The sequence below is a fragment of the Suricata suricatta genome, chromosome 5 (assembly GCF_006229205.1).
Source record: "Suricata suricatta isolate VVHF042 chromosome 5, meerkat_22Aug2017_6uvM2_HiC, whole genome shotgun sequence".
Taxonomy (NCBI): domain Eukaryota; kingdom Metazoa; phylum Chordata; class Mammalia; order Carnivora; family Herpestidae; genus Suricata; species Suricata suricatta.
In genome coordinates this window covers 66482454-66502793 of record NC_043704.1, presented here as the reverse complement: position 1 = coordinate 66502793, position 20340 = coordinate 66482454, and the positions used below count along the sequence as shown (strand labels likewise).

General features: G+C 34.4%; 1 protein-coding gene across 1 annotated transcript in view; it reads right to left on the bottom strand.

Annotated features, from left to right (window-relative positions):
• STXBP5L (syntaxin binding protein 5 like) overlaps nt 1-18833 on the bottom strand; it is a 361836-nt gene extending 343003 nt beyond the window's left edge. Inside the window, exons 1-2 of the mRNA XM_029939407.1 lie at nt 18700-18833; nt 17977-18173 (exon numbers count right to left, since the gene is read on the bottom strand). Coding sequence (XP_029795267.1) covers nt 17977-18165 — 189 coding nt within the window. The 5' untranslated portion in view covers nt 18166-18173; nt 18700-18833. The remainder of the gene's footprint in view (nt 1-17976; nt 18174-18699) is intronic.
• Nucleotides 18834-20340: the final 1507 nt, after the last annotated feature.

The following is a 20340-nucleotide window of genomic DNA, read 5'->3' as shown; positions in this document are numbered from 1 at the left end:
TGAAAACCAGTTTTATTTCCACAGTAAATAGAATTTTATATATTCATCTTAGCCATATAAAAACACTAACTTAAAAAAATTTTAATTAAATAAAAATACTAAATTTATTTTCTGGGTTGAACTTTCAGGAAAACAAGAGTTACTTCAAATCTTCTATCTTCTAACTTAAAAATGGATGCCTACTAGGGAATATTATAAGCAGGAAATGAAATTTGCATTATTTTCTCAAAATGAGGAGGAAAAGAAAATGAGATAAATGGAGAAACAGTACAAGTGAAAAGAGCACAAGTAATTGTTATACTTATTTAGGATAGCTGTTTTCAAGTACACTATTTCAAGTATATAATTATACTGAAGAGTAGCTGTTGTCTAACAATTATATTAACAAATTCAAATCAACCAATACAGACTGTTTAAAAAATGCTCTAATATAGGTTGGAACCAAGCCTACCTAGCAAAATATTATAGCAACTTCAGCTACAAAAGCTACTTTAAAAGAAATTGTTAAAAAAGAAAAAAAAGCAGCCTCTAACAGCTGTCCGCTGGAGTTTACCTGGCACTAACAGCTAAGCCATGATGTTCTCCTGTTGAACATTAACAAATTCATAGAAAACCAACATCAAACAAGGCCACTCTATGACTGGATGAAGCAAGACAAAAACAAAACTACAGCAGAATCACACCCAGGTACTGATAAATATAAGAACACTGTGGAAACCATACTAGTGATTAAGAGTCCCCCACATCCAGCTAACATAAGCAACTGCTGTTTCTTTAAGCAATTATAGCTTTAGCCCCATCCACGTCATTCCTCTTGCCTCCTACATAAAAATTCTGAAGATTCAAATAATAGAATTATTACCCACCTTTTGAAAACACTCAATTTATGCTTCTTTGAACTTTTCTAAAAGCACCTAACACACACCCAAATTATAGCAAGCCTTTCCTAATACCCTCTTACTGAGATATTTCATGGTTCCCTATCATACACAATCTCCCCTTTTGTAATAAACCCAACTTTGACAACAAAAATGCAATCTGGTTAATGGGCACAAAAACTTCATTTTCTTTCAAATGTTCCAAAACCCATTCTACACATTTAGGCCAGTCTTTAGCCTAAAAATTAAGTTAGTATGGTATTGACATAAGAGCAGTCGGAAAGATGGAAGAACAGTGTTACCCCAGATACAAATCCTAGTACCTATCAAAAGTTAATATACGACAAGGTAGTATCACAACTAGTGGAAAATGGAAGAGTCAGTTAATAAATGCTATGATAAAACTGATTGATTTGTAGATAAATATCACTTAGAGTCATACTACACACCAAAGCAAATTCCAACTGGATAAAAAACATTAAAATGTAAAAGATCAAAGCATCGAAAAATAAAACAAAATAGAAATGATTATTTAATCAAAACTCTGAATTGTAGAAACATTTCTTTGCTTAGGAGATAAAAAGGGATCAATAGATTTAACTATACCAAAAAATGTACAAATAGATGTACATATATATGTATAAAATGTACAAATAGATGTACATATATATAAATAATGAACAAGCAAAAAATGAGCTAGGGAAATTTTTACAAAAATGTAACAAAAGATCAATACATTTAATACACAAAAATTTTATACAAACTAATATAAAATTACTAAGAACCAAGAGATGATAGTAAAGGATATGAAAACAAATTCATGTAAGAAGAAACTCAACTATTAATGAATATATAGAAAAATAATCAAGATCACTAATAACCATAAAGTAAAAAGTAAAATCACTATAATTTCTATTTTTTATCTACCAAATTAAGAAAAATATTTTTAAACACCTAAAGCTGTGACAGTATCATTAAACTGGCAGTTATATATGACTAAAGTGAGTTTAAATTTGTGGATCCTTTCAGAAAGTATTTCAGCAAAATATATACAAGTGTATAACCCAACTATTTTACCTTTAGCAATCTAGTCTGGGGAAATAGTACTATGTATACTAAAGTCTTAGTGCTCATACATTCATTACATCATTATATTTTAAGTGGATAAAACTGAAACAACCTGAATTTTCAATAATACAGGAAGAATGTTTCCACTGGATGGAATGTTACAAAGCTATTAAACTTATGTAAAGAAAAAATTCACAACATAAAAAATGTTTATGTTCTAATGTTAACCCAAAAAACCTAGGATGTAAAATTCTATGGACGATCCATGACATCATATAGCATAACATCCATTATATAACTGAGGTACCAAACACACAATATACAATGGCCAGACCAGGCACAACAACAGAATTCTGGCCGACAAACCATAGCAACCAGCCCAGGAAACAGAACCAGGATCCCTGCAGCAACCATTCCAGGAAGCCAAATCACAACTTTTGCAGTAAACAGCCCAGAACTTTAGGATTTGGTCAATGACTGCCAGGTTCCCTAATTTTTGCAGACTCCTACCCCCACACACTTCAAAGTCAGTACGAATAAGAGAAAGCCATATATGACTTCCACACTAATCACATAGGATGCCCCACTTATAGTTAGCCTGCCTCCAGGTTCCAATACCAACAACCTCCTATAAAAGCATATCTGAAACCTACCCCCTTTTTTTTTCCACTATAAAGCTTTCCCCACTCCCCTGGTTGTTTTAGAGTTTCTGCCGAATGCAAGCAATGGTGGCTAACTCCCTCGCTATCGCAAGCTCTAAACAAATAGCCTCTGTTCTTCTTATTTGATCGGTCATTTATTTCCATATGACAAAAACTAAACATAAAAAATACTGAAATAAAATGCACCCAAAAAGTCCCTAATTATTATCTGTATCTGAGTATTTGATGTGTAGATAATTTGAGAATGTTTTTCTCTCTACCCTGTTGTATTTTCTGTGATGAGCATGTCTAAACTTTTAATGGAAATATAGTTTTCAATAAAAATATTGGATGGACTACTATACAGTAATAAAAAGGGAAAAATAACTAATACATTCAACATAGTAAAATCTCAAAAACATTACATTGCATGAAAGACGCACCCACAACACATACTGTAAGATTCTATTTATATGAAGTCCAAGAACAGACAAAACTAAGTCATGATCAAAGCCAGGAATTCATTGCCCCAGGAAAGGTGTAGAAGGGCGAAATTAACTGGAAAGGAGCAGGAAGAAATTTTAAGAAAATTTAAGGTATTCTGTATCATATTTTGATGGCTACATGATTATACATAACTTTTAAAACTCATTAAACTGAGTGTTTAAAACCTGTGAATTTTATTATGCATAAATTGTACCTCAAATTCTTCCTTCTTCTTCCCCACTTTTGTTTTCAGTTGTCAACTCTCGTGTTCAACTGTTAGACTATATCCTCTCAATATTTATCTATTGCTCCAAGTTTTTAATCTTATAGCTCTCCTCAGAATAAAATACATGAGTATTGTGAAAGTGTTAAATTAAATTTTTATGATAAATGTATAATACTGCTTTGTATGAAGGCAGAAATTAAATTAGTTATCAAAGAATAAGAAAGCATGATTTGAAGATAACTCATTGAAGATTACACTGAACAGAACAAGATTAAGCAGTTTTCAATCCTTTTAAGGAAAAATTGGTAATAAAAGAGAAATGATCACTTACAGAACTATTTTGGTATATCGAAAGTCCCAATAAGAGTACTGAACTTGTCAGGAGAATAAAATTGTGGCAAAAGAAGTATGTTTTAAATATCTTCCAGGTTCTTTCATTTTAGAATAAAAGAGCTTTTAGCCGAGAATATAAACAGAAATATAAACAAAGGACAAGGAGCAAATACACTATAAAATGATTTTTTTGAAAATAGAAATACAAGGTAAAGAGGGGGAAAGAGCAAAGGAGCAAAGAATTTTCATAAAAGTTACAAAAAGTGAATTAAATACATTTGATGGAAATCATTAATCACATTTAAAAAATGGTTCATTTTTAAAAAAATGGTTCATTTAGTGTATGCTGCAAGTTCAAAAAAAAAAATGATGGCCCAATTACAAAGTGCCTAGTATAGAGTTATATATAAAAGGCCTTCAATAAATAATAAGTACATAGTAAGTAATATACATAAGTAAATGAATTCACCTAATACCTATGCTGAATAATTGTCAAAACACAAAAGTATTGTATATTACCTCAAATAGCAAAGAAATTTTGTTTAATATAGAACTAGAAAAAGCAAAGAAAGATTCAATAAACTACTTAAGGATGGACGAGAATCAGAATAAGGAACCATCTGAATTATATAAGTAATCAATAAAAATAATGTATAGATTATTTACAAATGGAACTCTCAATAAATCAAAGTATGTTCCCCATCAGTATTCTGATTCTCTCCTTATTGCCCTCAACTCCAGTTGTTCAAGTAGATTTAGCCCATTAACCCAGGTCTTGGATCCTATAAAGTGAAAGAGAAAATAGAGTTGACTAATCCACTTTCAGCTTCTTGCTATGTAATTCTAAGTACTGTAGAGTGAGTCTTTGTCAAATGAATGTTTTATTTTTTCATTTATTTTAAATATTCACTTAAAAGAAGAGATATGTGAAAACTGGATCCCATCCTAATCCTTCCAATAACTCATGTCATAGATGAAAGTTAATACCATTCAACACAACCAGAAGAATCAACTCCACTCTTATTAACTTTCAAATTTTCTTTTTTAAAATTTATTTATTTATTTTAAGAGAGACAGAGACAATGCAAGTGGGGAAGGGGATCGCGGAGAGAGAAAGATATCAAGCAAGCTCTGTGCTGTCAGCACAGAGCCCAATGTGGGGCTTTAACCCACAAAACTGTGACATGACTTGAGCTGAAACCAAGAGTTGGACACTTAACCGACTGAGCCACCCAGGTGCCCCTAATTTTCACATCTTCTAGGTTTTTTATATTTTCCTCTTTTTTAATATTCTAAGGGAAATCAACCCCCACAAAAGGATCATGAAGTAGGAGTAGCTTGGGCTAACTTAAAAATATTCTTTTCCAATTCCTTAAAAGATGTGACCATCTCTAGAAAACAAATTTTAAAATCTAAGTCTATTTTTCCATTGTGGTACTTTGAACAACCCACATACTTCCTCACATACAGTCTAACAGTTCAGAAAGGAAACAAAGAATTGTGTTTTCAGCAACATACACAAAGGCATAGGACACCTGATCTTTAAAACAAAATGAAACAAAACAAAATAAAACTCTGTGACTTTTCACAATTTGAATTAAAGATAACTTGAAGCCAGATGAAAATGCAGTGTGAATCTTTTTGTGTTCCCAATCCAATCAAATCAATTACAAATATAATTTATGGAACTGAGGAAATGTAAACATTAACTGCATATTAAGAGTATATAAAGAAATCCTGTTAATGTTTAAAAAATTTTTTTTACATTTATTTATTTTTGAGAGACAGAGTGAGATAGTATGTGAGTTGGGGAGGGGCAGAGAGAGGGAGTCACAGAATCCGAAGCAGGCTCCAGACTCTGAGCAAGCTGTCAGCACAGAGCTGGACATGGGGCTCCAATTGACAAGCAATAAGATCATGACCTGAACTGAAGTCTGATGCTCAACTGACTGAGCCACCCAGACTCCTCTGTTAATGTTTTTAGATGTATAATGGTACTGGAGACTTTTAAGAGGGGAAAAGTTCATATTTTTGAAAAGGAGAAAAAGGAGGGCGTTCTTATCTGATCTCAAAAGTTTTTATAGGTGAAATGGCATGTCTGAGATTTGCATTAAAACAATGAAATGAGATCAAGATTTGCAAACTTGATAATTATTGAAAGTAGTTCATTATACTATTCTCTCTGTTCCTTTTACTTTCCATAAAGTAAAAATAAAATAGATAATTGAACGTAAGAACATCTTTGTGGCAGGCAGAATAATAGCTCCCTAAAGGATTGTGAATTTGTAGATTTTATGGTAAGTGAGAATCAGGGTTGCAGATGCAATGAAGATTGCTGATCAGTAGATTGAAAAGGGGAGATTAATCTGGATTATCCTAGTGGGCCCAATGTAATCATAAAGGTCTTTAAATATGGAAGAGGGAAGCAAGAAAGTTAGTATCATAGTGATGCAATTTGAGAAAGATTCTACTAGCCGATGTTGGGAAGACAGACAGAATTGCAAGCAGCCTCTAAAAGCCAGAAGGGGGGGGGGAGAACACTCCCCTAGAGCCTCCAGAAAGAGATACAACCCTACCAATACCTTGATTTTAGCCCAGTAATACACATTTCAGACTTCTGACCTCCAGAACTATAAGCTGATAAGTTTGTGTTGCTTTAAGCTGCTAAGTTTTTGATAATTTGTTGCAGCAGAAGTAGGAAACTAATGCAATATTCTAGTAGAATCTCATATTTTTATTTACCTGAGAGGAGGTTAAAGCACAGTTTGCTGAGAATTCAAATGAAATGAGTCAAGTAAAGAAAAAATTTACTTATCAAGTAAAGAAAAACTTTCCAGATCAGAGACCCTACTGCTTTAAAGGGAAAATCTTTCCTCTATTCCCACTCTACCCTTCCCATTCTGGTAGCCTCAACTTCTTTTCTATGGCTCAACTGCATTATCTCCACTACAGTACACCAAAATGATATCAATATCTACCATCACTGCTACTTTCCTACCACTTGTCTCCTTACACACCTACTCTTAAAGTACTGGTTCTATCAACTCTATTCCCTATTATAGTGTGACCTTAATTTTATCCATTATCTTACTGAAAATATTTTACCCGAATCAACTTCTCCTAGTCTAAATGGGCTGTCTCAGCTCTGGTTTGTTTTTAATTTGTTTGCTTTTTTTAATCATCCTTGACATCTTTGCAATGCTGAGACACTCTTGAATTTCTTTCTTCATAAAGAAAGCATCAGACCATTTACCTCTACTCTTGAGCTTTCCTCTTATTCTGCTTATTTCTCCTGTGTTTTTTGGGGGGGTTTACATTTCTTATCTACTCAGATGTTTGCTTACAAACTGTAAGCATTTCCCTCAGATTCAATCTAACTTCTCAATTGATTATACTACTAATGATTTTCAAACTTTTTTGGATTGCAGATTTATAGACAGGTGTTTAGCCAATTTATAATAAATAAATTAGACTAAACATTAAGCAATCCAATTAATTTTCTTGACAGTCTCATTTTATTGTGTACCCCTAGGTAAAGTACTAATTTTTAATGCTAACTGAAATTTACAGATGCTTAGCAAAGCAGAAAAAATGTTAAAAAGTAACAATGTTCTCTAGCTACAAATTCTTACCTTTTGAATCCAGGTATCAAATCTACACCTAACACCAATATTACATAATGGTCGATTTTATTTATAATGAAATGTACATATCCTAACATGATGATGCTTTTATGCTGTTTTCAATCCAAGAAATACTTACTGGATACATATAACCCAATTATAAGATACCTAAAATTAAAACATTAATTATATTTGTATTTGAATTTATTATATTGATTATATATAATTATACTCAAAATAATTCGATACACTATCAATATCAACTGGTATTTTTAAGCCTCCAATAGAAATAAAATCATACTCTTCTTTCTAATATTTTATATAGGTCCAAAAAGTATCACTAACTGATTTTGTTGATAAATCAACCAAAAAGTATTATTTCACTCTTATTATAGTCAGTGAGGTGAGAATGGTTTATTTACTAATCATTTTTAACATTGTACAATAAGTATTATTTGAGCAATAAACTTGTTAAAATGTCTTCTTATATATTCTTTCAGTGACTGTGAATATTCCATTTAACCAAGCCTCTCCAAAGGTATCACAGTTGCCCCTTATGTACTTTCTGGAGGTCTTGTAGTCTACTCTTTACAACTATTTTCTCCAAAACCTTTAAATATGCTTTCTATTTTTGGCTTTCTAAAACTTAATCATTAATTTTCTAACATTCCATATCAATAAATTTTAGCATTACTTAGAAAGTTAGGAATGACTTCCCAGTGTATTATACACATTAAGAAATTTGCCTTTCAAATATATAAAAAAATGTTTAAATTTATCTTGTTTAAATAGAACACTGTAGCTGTAACTAAATTCTTTTACAAAGATCATTATTTTAACAAGTAGGAACAAAAAACTCAGTTTTCCCTAATACAACAAAAACTCAATTTAAAGCTTAAAACAAGACTTCTACTTGAAACCTTAAATGAATACAAAATTATTCTATCAAATTATTATGTAAATAATCTATAGAATTATGATATGGGAAAGCAATACAATTATTCTATTATTAAAAGTAAACTAGGGAACTTAATTAACTCTATGATTTTTTGCAGGCAATCTTCAGGTGAAGCCAGAAGGGGGTCTACAGACATGCACTAAACTTCAAGAAATAGGAATTTGATTTAATCATTAGTAATAATCCTACAGATAAACGAACTTGAAAATTATGTAAGTTTTTAAACCAGTTCTATATTGAAATATACACAAAGTATGATAGCACTATTTTATATTTGTATACATATATAATTTTTCTAGTTTAAGTATAATTAACATAGTGTTATGTTAGTTTCAAATATACAATATGATTCAACAATTCCATATATTATTCAGTGCTCATCACAGTAAATGTATTCTTAATCCCCTCTATTTCACCCATCCCCTCACCAACCTCCTCTCTGGCAACTTCCAGCTTGTTCTCTGTATTTTAGAGTCTGTTTTTCTTTTGTCTTTTTCTTAGTTTGCTTCTTAAATTCCATACATAAGTGAAATCATATAGCATCTGTCTTTCTCTGCCTAGTTTACCTCACTTAGCATTATACCTTCTAGGTCCCTCCATGTTGTTGCAAATAGCAAGATCTCATTTTTTTATGGCTGAGTAATATATTCCATTATATATGCATGCCACATCTTTCATCTTTTGATAAACACTTGGGGTTCTTCCATAATTTAGCTAGTATAAATAGTCAATAAGCATGGGGTGCATATCTTTTCAAAAGTGTTATTGTTTTCTTGTTTTCTCTGCATAAATATCCAGTAGTTAAATCACTAGATGATTTGGTATTTCTATTTTGATTTTTTTTGAGGAACCTCCATACTATTTTCCACAGTGGCTGCATTAATTTATACTCCCATCAACCCAGCACACAAGGGTCCCTTGTTCTCCACATCCTCCCCAACACTTGTTATTTCTTGTCTTTTTAATTCTTGCCATTCTGACAATGTGGTATCACATTGTGGTTTTGATTTGCATTTCCCTGATGATTAGTGATCTTGAACATCTTTTCATGTGTCTGTTGGCCATTTGTATGTCTTTTTTGGAAAAATGTCATTCAGGTCCTCTGCCCATTTTTAATCAGTTTATTTGGTTCTTTGGTGTTGAATTGTATAAGCCCATTTTTATGTTTTAGAAATTAACCCTTATCAGATATATGACTTGCAAATATCTATTCCCATTTAGTAGGTTGCTTTGTCACTTTGTTGATAGTTTCCAACTAGTCTAATTTTGCTTTTGTTTTCCTTGCCTTCATGTATGGTATAAGAAAGTAGTCCAGTTTCATTCTTTTGCATGTAGATGCCCAGTTTTCCCAGCACCATTTCTTGAAGAGACAGTCTTTGTATGTTTTTGCCTACTCTCTGACTGATTAATTGACCATGTATGTGTGGGTTTATTTCTGTTTTCTATTCCACTTCATCTCTGTGTCTATTTTTATGCCATTTATTGTACTGTTTTGATTAATGGAGTTTTGTAATATATCTTGAAAGTGGGATTGTGATTCCTCTAGTTTTGTTTTTCTGTCTCAAGATAGATTTTCCTATTCAGGGTCATTTATGGTTCCATATAAGCTTAGTATTATTTGTTCTAGTTCTGTGAAAAATGTTGTTGGTATTTTGATAGGGATTGCTAATCTAATGACCCGTAGATTACCTTGAGTAGCATGGACATTTTAACAATATTGGTTCTTTCAATCCATGAGCATGAAAGATCTTTCCATTTGTTTGTATCATCTTCAATTTCTTTCACTAATGTTTTATAGTTTTTGGAATACAGGTCTTTTACTTCATAGTTGTTTATTCCCAGGTATTTTATTCTTGGTGTAATTGTAAACAGAATTGTTCATTTCTCTTTCTGCTACTTCATTATTAGTGCAAAGAAACACAATAGATTTCTGTATATTAATTTTGTGTCCTGCAACTTTACTGAATTCATTTATCAGTTCTAGTGGTCTTTTGGTGGAGTCGTTCAAATTTTCCATAGAAAGTATGATGTCATCTGCAAATAGTGAGAGTTTTACTTATTCTTTACCAATTTGGATGTCTTTCATTTCTTTTTCTTATCTGACTGCGGTAGCTAGAGGAAAAGTTGTTTTTCACTATTGAGTAAGAGCACTATTTGTTTTTAAGAATTGCCATACCAAATAAGATCAATAATCCAATTTGCTGACAATATAATAGCACCAAAGGACTTTTTGTAAGAAAATGTGATTGTTCTCTATAGTAACTTTAAAAACTTATAAACATACTTCCTACAAGTCTATAATCCCTTACATGAGTCTACCCCTGCATCCATATGCACTTACGATAAACAAAGTAGAGAGTCTAGAGTAACTGAATAACCTGGCTTTTGTTTCTGATTTTTTTTCTTAAATTTATTTATTTTTTTGACAGAGATAGAGACAGCACAACTGGGGGAGAGGTAGAGAGAGGGGGATAGGGAGAAAATCCCAAGCAGGCTCCATGCTGCCAGTGCAGAGTGCAACATGGGGCTCGAACCCGTTAAACTGCGAGATCATGACCTGAGCCAAATCCAAGCACCTGACGTTTAACAGACTGAGCCACCTATGTATCCCTGTTGCTGATTCTTAAAAAAATTAATTTTAATCATTTGGTTCATAAATTTGTTACCATCTCAGCCCTAACAAGGGAGCTTAAGTCTTCTGGTTTGTCTCTATTCCTATTCCTAAAGATACCCAATCTCAACTGTCCATTTTGGTGACAGGAACATGAAGTTATTGTCAGATGCTTTATCCATAATAAGTTATCCTACTATGTCAACTATATTACCTTTTATAATACTAGTTACGGCACAGAATGAGACAAATCCACACATCTCAGGAAATATTTTAGTGAATGAAAATTGCAAATATGTGGAACTATGATCACAGTCTTGTGCCAAACTCAGTTACAAAATCTCCCAAGTAAAGATATGTGAAATTAGAAGAATGTCGAGACAATGGGAAACCTGAAGAAGAGAGAATAATCAAGAAAACCTAGGCATTTGACCTCCTTCACCTTTCCAGAGTTCTAGAAAGCCTAATTATCCACAGTCCACACCTACGTTTCTGACTTTATACCTATGTATCTGGGAAGATCGGATGTTATATCTGGTATAATCATCATGATTACAAACCTATTTCCTTGCAGAAGTTACACTAGTTATCTGCATGTTGGCTCTGACACAATGAACATTTATAAAAACAGCTTATAATGCTAATGAATAGTGAGTTGGTTAATTTAAGAGTTTATTCAAAATTTTAGGAATTATGCATCTGGTTCTAGTGATAGATTTCTTTTTGTCTATTTTGTTAATTAGGTCTAGATCATCCCATGTGTTTGTCACTATCAATCTAGTACTTCTGAATTGTTCCCCTAAAAAGATGATCTAGGAATAAAAATGTCCCTTATATCTTTCTCAATAAAAACTGAAATCTATTTAATTTTTAAAAATTTTTGTTTAATAGTTTATTTTTGAGAAAGAGAGAAACACAAAGCATGAGCAGAGGAGGGACGCAGAGAGAGGGAGACACAGAATCCATATCTGTCAGTACAGAGCCCAATGCAGAGCTCAAACTCATGAACTGTGAGATCATGACCTGAACTGAAGTTGGATGCTTAACCAGTTAAGTCACCCAGGTGCCCCAATAAAAACTGAAATTTAATTGACTATTTCTACAATCTTCTTTTTCTATGTCTTTTTGAAAATTATATACTATATTCCTAAAATGGTGTTACTCTTTCACTGAATAGTTTCCTTGTCTTCATGTAAAATAAATTTATTCCATAAAAACCTTTTCCAAGAAGCTGTTCAAAATACCTAGTTTGCTATTAATACATCATTCTATTACCTTCTCTGCTCTCATTTATTTATTCAACAAATATTTAATTACCTTGGATATGGCAGGCACTATTCTATGAATTGGTAAGATAGTTGTAAACATAATAAAGCCCTACATCCATGTAGTTAAATTATGATAGGAGAAGCAAGCAATAAGCAAATAAATATATAATATAATGGCAGGTAGGTGTGTGATCAAGAAAAAGTAATCAGGATAAGGGCAGTGAGGGGAGAGAGTGATCAGTGGTCAATGAAGATCTGTCTGAAAAGTTAACAATTAGTTAATTTAGAACTAAATAACATAAAGGGAATACGTAATATAATTATTATGGAGGAAAGTGTTCTATGGAAAGGAAGGGCAAATGAAAAAGTCTTGAGGCAGGAATCATGTCTGAGAAACAGTAAGAAAGCCAATGTAGCTGATGCAGAGTAAGTAACAGTAAGTACACTTGAAAATGATATCTTGTCAGGGCCAGATCATTTGGATCTTTATAAGACATTAATGGGATTTTGTTTCATTTTTAAAAGAAATAAAAAGTCATTGGAGAGTTTTGAGCAGGAATGGCATAATATGATTTAAATTTTAAAGGAATTCTACTACTTATTATGAAAGTGGAGCCTGAGAGAGAACAGAGAAAACACCTAGAAAGCTATTGAGTAGTAGTCGTCTAGGCAAAAGATGTGGTGGAAGTGAAGAAATATAACCAAATTTAGGATGTACTTTGAAGGGGAGTCAACAGAATAATCTATTTTCTAGACGTCTCTATGTTTCCTAAGGAATTAATCATGTTGTCTTTTCTAATAAGTTAGAAAGATAAAGCAGAAAAAATACTAGATTTAATAATGGAAGAGTAGTGCATTAGAAGTCCAATGTGCTATCCATTGTGCCACAGAGCCACCTAAGAATAAAGCATTAAACTTAGCTATGCCTCCTACCAACATGGAGACCTAAGGGTACCACTTAAAATCTCTGGCTTCAGATTCTTATCAGTAAAATAACAATATTTATACTTTCCTTGCCTTCCTTACAGGACTGTTATGAAGGTCAAATGGGAGATCTTACAAATGAAGCTACATTTAATTTAAACAACTCATTAGATTAACAAAAACTTTCCATTCTCTATGTAAAACATGGATTGACATTAGTGGTTCACTGAATATTTGAAACTAGTAAATTCCAGCTTAAATACTCATACTTTCCTACTCACAGCCTAAATAGGTGAAGGTCAATTAACTATAGGGATAAAGATAGATGATAGATTGATAGTTTATATATACATATATATACACACACAGCATATATCTATATATATTGTGTGTGTACATATACACTCACCTATACTTTATATATCTGTGTATATACAGTTGATGCTTGAACAACATGGGTATGAACTGCATGGGTCCACTAATGCTTGGAATTTTTTTCGATAAATATATATTACTATATATGTATTTTCACTTCCTTATGATTTTCTTAACATTTTTTTCCTCTGGCTTACTTTATTGTAAATATACACTGTATAATACATGTAACATACAAACTATGTATTAATCAACTTTATGTTATCAGTAAGCCTTCTGGTCAACAGTAGATTGTAGTTAAGTTCTGAGGAGGCAAAGTTTTCAGGGAGTTAAGTTTTGGGGAAATAGAATATATACAGATATTCAATTATGTGGAGGTCCACACTCTTAATCTCATGCTGTTCAAGGGTCAACTACATATTAATCATGTGTATAAACTGTCAGATGATACGTATATATCATCTAAAAGGACTTGATATTTTGCTTCAAAAGCAAAAAAGTCCTTATTCTACTTTAAATAAGTTAAAACCAAAAACTATGCATAATGAATTTGGGATGGTTTATGGAAGAAAAGTCCACACAGAACTCCAATTACAGAACCAATGCCAAAAAAACAAAACAAAGCCTTGTTTATCAAGTGATTTGTAAATTGATGCATATATATTTTCAGTTAAAATAAAATGTTGAAAACATATATCATTATTAATGACTTTCCCCTTTAATTAACCAGCCATGTATATACTGTTTCATTCATAAAGTGTATCAGGTGCCTACTGTAATCATTCTCAATACTGACTGTGTATCAGAATCTCCTGTGAGGCCTTTACATCCCTAGATATGGATTTTCTAAGATGAGTGGAGCTAGAAATCTTTCTTTTATACAGAGTTGAGAACCACTGGCCTACTAGGTAGTAAACAGCCCAGTAGTGATAAGGAAACAAAATATATTTGCCTCTCATAGAGTTGACAATATAATGATAGTGACAGAAAAATAAATTTCCCAACCACAGTAAGGTGCTAAATTCACACTATAAGAATATTCCAAGTTCTATAGAAAACCAGAAAAAGAAAAATAAAACTAATTCTGCCTTGGGCAATAAAAGAGGAAGGCAGTGGTCAGAACTTCATGGAGATGATATTTTAACTATGGGATAAAAAGTAACTAGGAATTCTAAAGCTGGAAAGGATATTCTAGTCAGAAGCAACAGATTGAGTAAAGGCATTGAAACATAAGAAAATACAGTGTTTTCAGAGAATGCAATATGCTTAGGAAATCAAGGAAATGAGGATGGAAAGGTAAACAAGAACCTCATCTTGATATAGATCAAGTTAAGCACCTTGACATTTATTGTATAGAGCAGTAGTTTCAAATTGTGCTTCACAGAATTCAAGTTTAGAAAAGGCACTTCATGAATTCAAGTTTAGAAAAGGCACTTCATGTATTTCATAAATATCTGAACAACATGGGCATTCAAATGCATACATACTGAACTTAGGGTGCAGTAAACTCAAGCATTAACTTGTTTTTTGATAAGCTTGAACCAAGTTTCTTCTACCATTTCTGTTTTGAACTTCTTATACATTTGTCACTAGTTTATAAGGCCAGCAAAAGTCCTACCACCTGGCAGGGATAATATTATACAACAAAAACCAAATATTAAATACAAGATTTTTATTGAGTAGCTGTTAATTTATTATTATAATTTATTTTTAAATGTATGCCAATAAGGTATATTTATTTGTTTTAATAGATGTTATTTACTAGGTATGACAGACTTTTATAGAGCATCATTGCTCTAGGGAAACACACATAGAATTTTTAGCAGGGAAATGAAATAACATTACAGTTCAGATATAACCATTGTTATAACAAAATCAATTGGAGTGAAGTAAAAGTAGAGGTAAGATCAGGTAGGAAGTGATTTCAAGAGACTAACCAAGAAAATATGATAGAACGAACAGGTACTGGAGATAATGAGAAGGGAATAAATTTCAGAAATACTAAAGAAATAGGGTAGATAGGATTTGATGACTGATCAGATAATAGGAGGATGGCTTTCAAAAGGGCAGATTATAGATTTATACTTTAATTTTGAGCATGTGGAAAAGGTACAAGTACCCAAAAGGTGCCAACTGCTTAGTACTCAGAATAGAATGTTCTTTGCACATTCCATCAGTAAGTCCAAATGAAGTCCCCATTTTAGTAACAGTCCTAATTTTGGAATTTCCTTAATCCATTTTTATATATTTTATTATAGTCCAGGTAACCAAAAGTACAACCATAAAATCACTTTTAAAAATTAAGTATCTTGCTATCCAAAGATGCCATAGTACTTTGCCCATTTAGTAACATTTCAATACTATTAGTGTTCCACTTATACAGCTATCTATTTTCCTACTTTCTTTGAAAGTATAATTTTGTTACCTATGTTATTATAACCCACTGGTTATAGTCATTCCGCCAAGAACAAGGTAATTTTAAAAATTTAAGAATATAAAAATATACATTTTAACACCATTTCCAAATGTATACATTGCCTTCACCTAATTATCTTGTTTGATCTTCCCAATAACCCTCTTAAGTCAGAGGAGCAGAAATACTTATTACCATACTACAGATGAGAAAATCAAGGCTCAAGGCAGATCAATGGCTTACGCAAGTTTATGTGGCTAGCAAGTGACAGAGCTTTAAATAAAATACGATCTAATTCCTAAACCAGTGTTCTTCTTACCATGCCATATGTTTTTGAAGTAATGCATATTTAACTTCTGCCACTTCTCATGACTATTTCCTGTCTGAATAAATAGGAAGACAACTATATATTTCCCGTTTTCCTCTCTTCCATTCACTCATTTCCCCTGAAATTTTTAATTTAAAACCTTCTCTACCAGACTTAAAACCTCAACAGTCCAAGGCCACTCTGTCTACCTTTTCCATAATAATTTTATCTTTACTAAAACTCTCCTGCCTCACATTCATGAACTAAGAGATTTTGGAAATTTTTTCAGAATCTTTGAATGGAAATAGTAATACACCAAATATTAGATAATCACAACACTATTCCCCTAACTAGCAGTTAAAATTTGAGCCCCTAAGACCCTTTTCCATATTTCTTTATGACCAATATTAAGCCCCTAATCTGACAAAATATCCATTATTCCTTTTTTTTTTATGTTTATTTCTGAGAGATAGAGCATGAGCAGGGGAGGGGCAGAGAGAGAGGGAGGCACAGAATCCAAAGCAGGCTCCAGGCTCTGAGCCGTCAGCACAAAACTCCACGCAGGGCCCAAATCCATGAACCCAACTGCAAGATCATGACCTGAGCCAAGGCTGGAGGTTCAATTGACTGAGCCACCCGGGCACACCTATCTATTATTTCAAATTGAGAATGAAATTATATATAACTTTGTATACAAAATTGTATGCATATAAACCTCATAGGGTAGAATTATATCTTTTAATCTAATTCTAAATAAACTCACTCTTATGTAAATTAATATATAATATTTTAATAAATACAGGTTTAATGTTTTTATAATGATCTTACCAGGAATAGCAAATAAGACAATAATTCAAACTTACCCCATTATATATGTTATTTACTACAAAAATAATTTTAATAATATCAAAAAATTTTTGAGGTATCAAACCATTTAATAATTTCTGTGATTTCAAAAATTTATGATTTGTTCTAATGTATTCCAACACATTTTAAAACTATATTCATCAGTATCATATGAATGACTTAGTAGCTTTTTTAATTGTACATGGAGGTCAAGAGCACATTCCTAGGCAACCTTCCCCCATCCCCCAAAAAAACACAATAAAAATTACAAACTACTTTATTTCAGAAAATATAACAATATCTATTAGTAACAAAATATTTGTTTTGAAAATTCGCATCTCTCCCCATCATAAACTCTCTTTTGCTTATTCATTAGAAGTTGAACATTAGAGTATAATTACCCAAAATGTTTCCCCACTAAACCAGAACAGAGGCTATTTTTAAGTTCTTACAAGGATTAAGTCTACGGATTTGTTTAAAAATTTAAGAATCTGGGGTTGTTTTCACACAGAATTTTAAACAATGAATTTAAAACAATACCGTTAGATCTTTTTAAATGGATATGCTCATTTAGCTATTACTTCTAGCAACATCTTAATAGCTTCAAACATTTTATACTGCACAGTGAAATAAAGTAACAATTCGTTTCTCTGAATGTCAACATAGATTTAACCAGAATGATTATTTTCTCCTTCAGTTTACTACTTATATGTAAATATTACATTAAAATTTTTATCCACAATTTGGGCCTTGACATTGCAAATTCTACTTCTTATGCTTGCTTATTTCCACTTTAAATTACCACTGCTTTTTATATTGATGCTGAAGTCGAAGCCTAGAGTATCTTTATTAATTCAAACATCTATCTATAGCGTTCTCTGCCCAAGATTGCCTAATGCTGGCATCTCACAATTTCCAATCCCTAGTGAGTGGTATCTTTCTTTCTTTTTTTTAAATTATTCTTTCCTCACAAAGGTGAAATAAAGAAATAATAGGCTTTAAGCCAATTCACAACTTACCTTGCAAATCTGGAAATACTCTGAAGTCAGGGTTTCCTGAATCTCCTCTTTGAGAACCCCTGCAGTCCCTCCTGGATGTACGGAACCACTTCCAGCCCCACCGCCGCTGTTACTGCCACTGCTGCTACCACTGCCAGGGGAGGAGGCAGTTAAGCCATCCAAAACTTTTCGAAAATTAAACTTCTTCATTTTAAAAACTGTTGAGAAAATCAAAGGAAAGGGTCACTTAACACTGGACTTATACCTGAGTGAGTGTTGAGCTTTTCATATTAATCAAAGCAGTAGCCAGTCCCCATTTTACGAGCACTGGCTACAAATAACTAAAAAAAAAAAGAGAAAGGGCGAGAGTGTCAAGCTTCATTTTGTCAAATTTTAATTCTAAGAAGAACATCCTTTAAAAGGGAATAATAAAATACAACTCTAAAGGCGACAGTATTTCCTCCTTATATATCAAATTTTCAAGTGCTTTATCCCCAGCTGTAGCTACGCTTCATCAGCACTGGGGTAAAAATAAAAGGCAGTGTCATCATCGTCATTAGCATTATATCATCATTATTATTATACAATCAAGCCGGAGTCCAACAGACCAAGACTCTGTCTCTCTTAAGAGGAGGCTTTCTTTCTAAAGATTCAGCTCAGAATATTTACAGAAAAACGATATTGGGGTTGGGCGGTGGGAAAGCGGGTATTTACTCTGCTACCACCTTCGGGACTCTCCCTCACCATCTTCAACACTCCCTCCTCAGTAGGTAATGAAGGGGAGGCCTTTCTCCATTTCTCACCGCCCCCCCAACAGCCGGACCCCAAACATCTGCGGATGACCCACAGCAACAGCAGACGGGAGGGGGAGCGGCGGCGCCCGCTGCCTCCGCTTCTCCCTCCGCCTCCCCCTTCCCCCCCGCCACCAGCGTCTTCAGCCCTCCTCCCTCTTCTCCCCGCTCCATCCACCCCCCCGCCCCCCCCCCGGCCCCCTCGGCCCGCAGCCGCCGCGCGCTCGCCCGCCGGTCCGCTCTCCCCGCAGCACCGCGGCGGCCCCAGGGGGACGTGAGGCAGTGTCGGAGACAGCTGCGGCCCAAGTCCCGCCTCAGCCTGCTGGGCGCGCAGAGACGCCGCTCCCGCGGTGCCTCCCCAAGCCGAGCGCCTAGGCACCAAGCACACACAAACACCCTCACACAGACAAACGCGCGCCCAGCCGGATCACACTCAAACACCCTCACACAGTAATTCGCGCGCGGGCGCTCACGCGCATGAACACACACACAGGTGTGAGGGCGCCGCGGCTGGACGGCGGCGTCGGCGTCCCAAAGGGATAACTATCTGACTCCAGACTTAGGCACCTTCCTTGGCCGCCACTAGCTGTCAGCCAGCCCGAGAAGCTGAAGGTGCGGAGGGAGGCGGGCTAGCAGCCGTCAGTGCCGCCCGACTGCGGCCGCTTCTCCGGTCCTTCTGGTCTCGGCGCCCGGCGCTCTCCGAGGTCCTAACCAGCAGGCAGGCTCCAAAGAAGGCTCCGCCCTCCCGCCGTGGGCAGCAAGCCCCGCCCCTGGAACGCCCCCTTGTTTGCCCCGCCCCTTTCACTTGGGGGCCCGCCGCGCTGGAGAAAGGGGCGGAGAGTTACGGTACGTCGAAGGGAGGGATTAGCCTCGGCTCCAATCCTAGGCTCCATAGAGTCAAGTTGCGCGGTAGCGAGGCACCGAAGAAATTTAGGGATAGGCCGAAGGAAAAGCCAATGAAAGGGGGAGGGGAGAATTTAGAAAGGTGGATGAAGTATTTGACTGACGGAGAGATTGGCCAGTATGCTGGGGGGCCGTGTTTTGTGGGCTGTAATTGGTACTACCTGTTGAAGGACGCAAGTGTGAATCAATAGAATGCGTGGAAGTGTGCAAACTTGGGCGCCTTAAGTATGAGGCTGCTGGAAGGGTTTTCCTGGGTCTGACCCAGGAGGATATTGTCAACTGGGCAAGTGTTTTCTCAGTTTTAACCTCTACTTGCTCTCCAGGTGGATCGATTTTATGCAAGTAGCAGGCTTCCGTCACTGGCCTGCTACTTGCATAATTGCTTAACAAGTCACTTCTGCCAGAGAGAATTGTATTTCAGTAGACTTTTGAAATATATAGCCTACCAGATCCTAAGGAATCAATTGCTTACCTTGTTCCCTCTCTAATTCGTAGAATTACTCTTTCCCCTCATTTTCACATATACACTTTTTTAAAAAAGGAAACATTTCTCTGAGTAAACCCTTTCAGGAACATATTTTAAGCTTTGAGTCACAGTAGTCATTTTGAAAGATACACTATTTGGTGCAGAATTAAATATATATATATATATATAATAACAGCATCAGGATGGGAAAATTTGGTTCTGAGC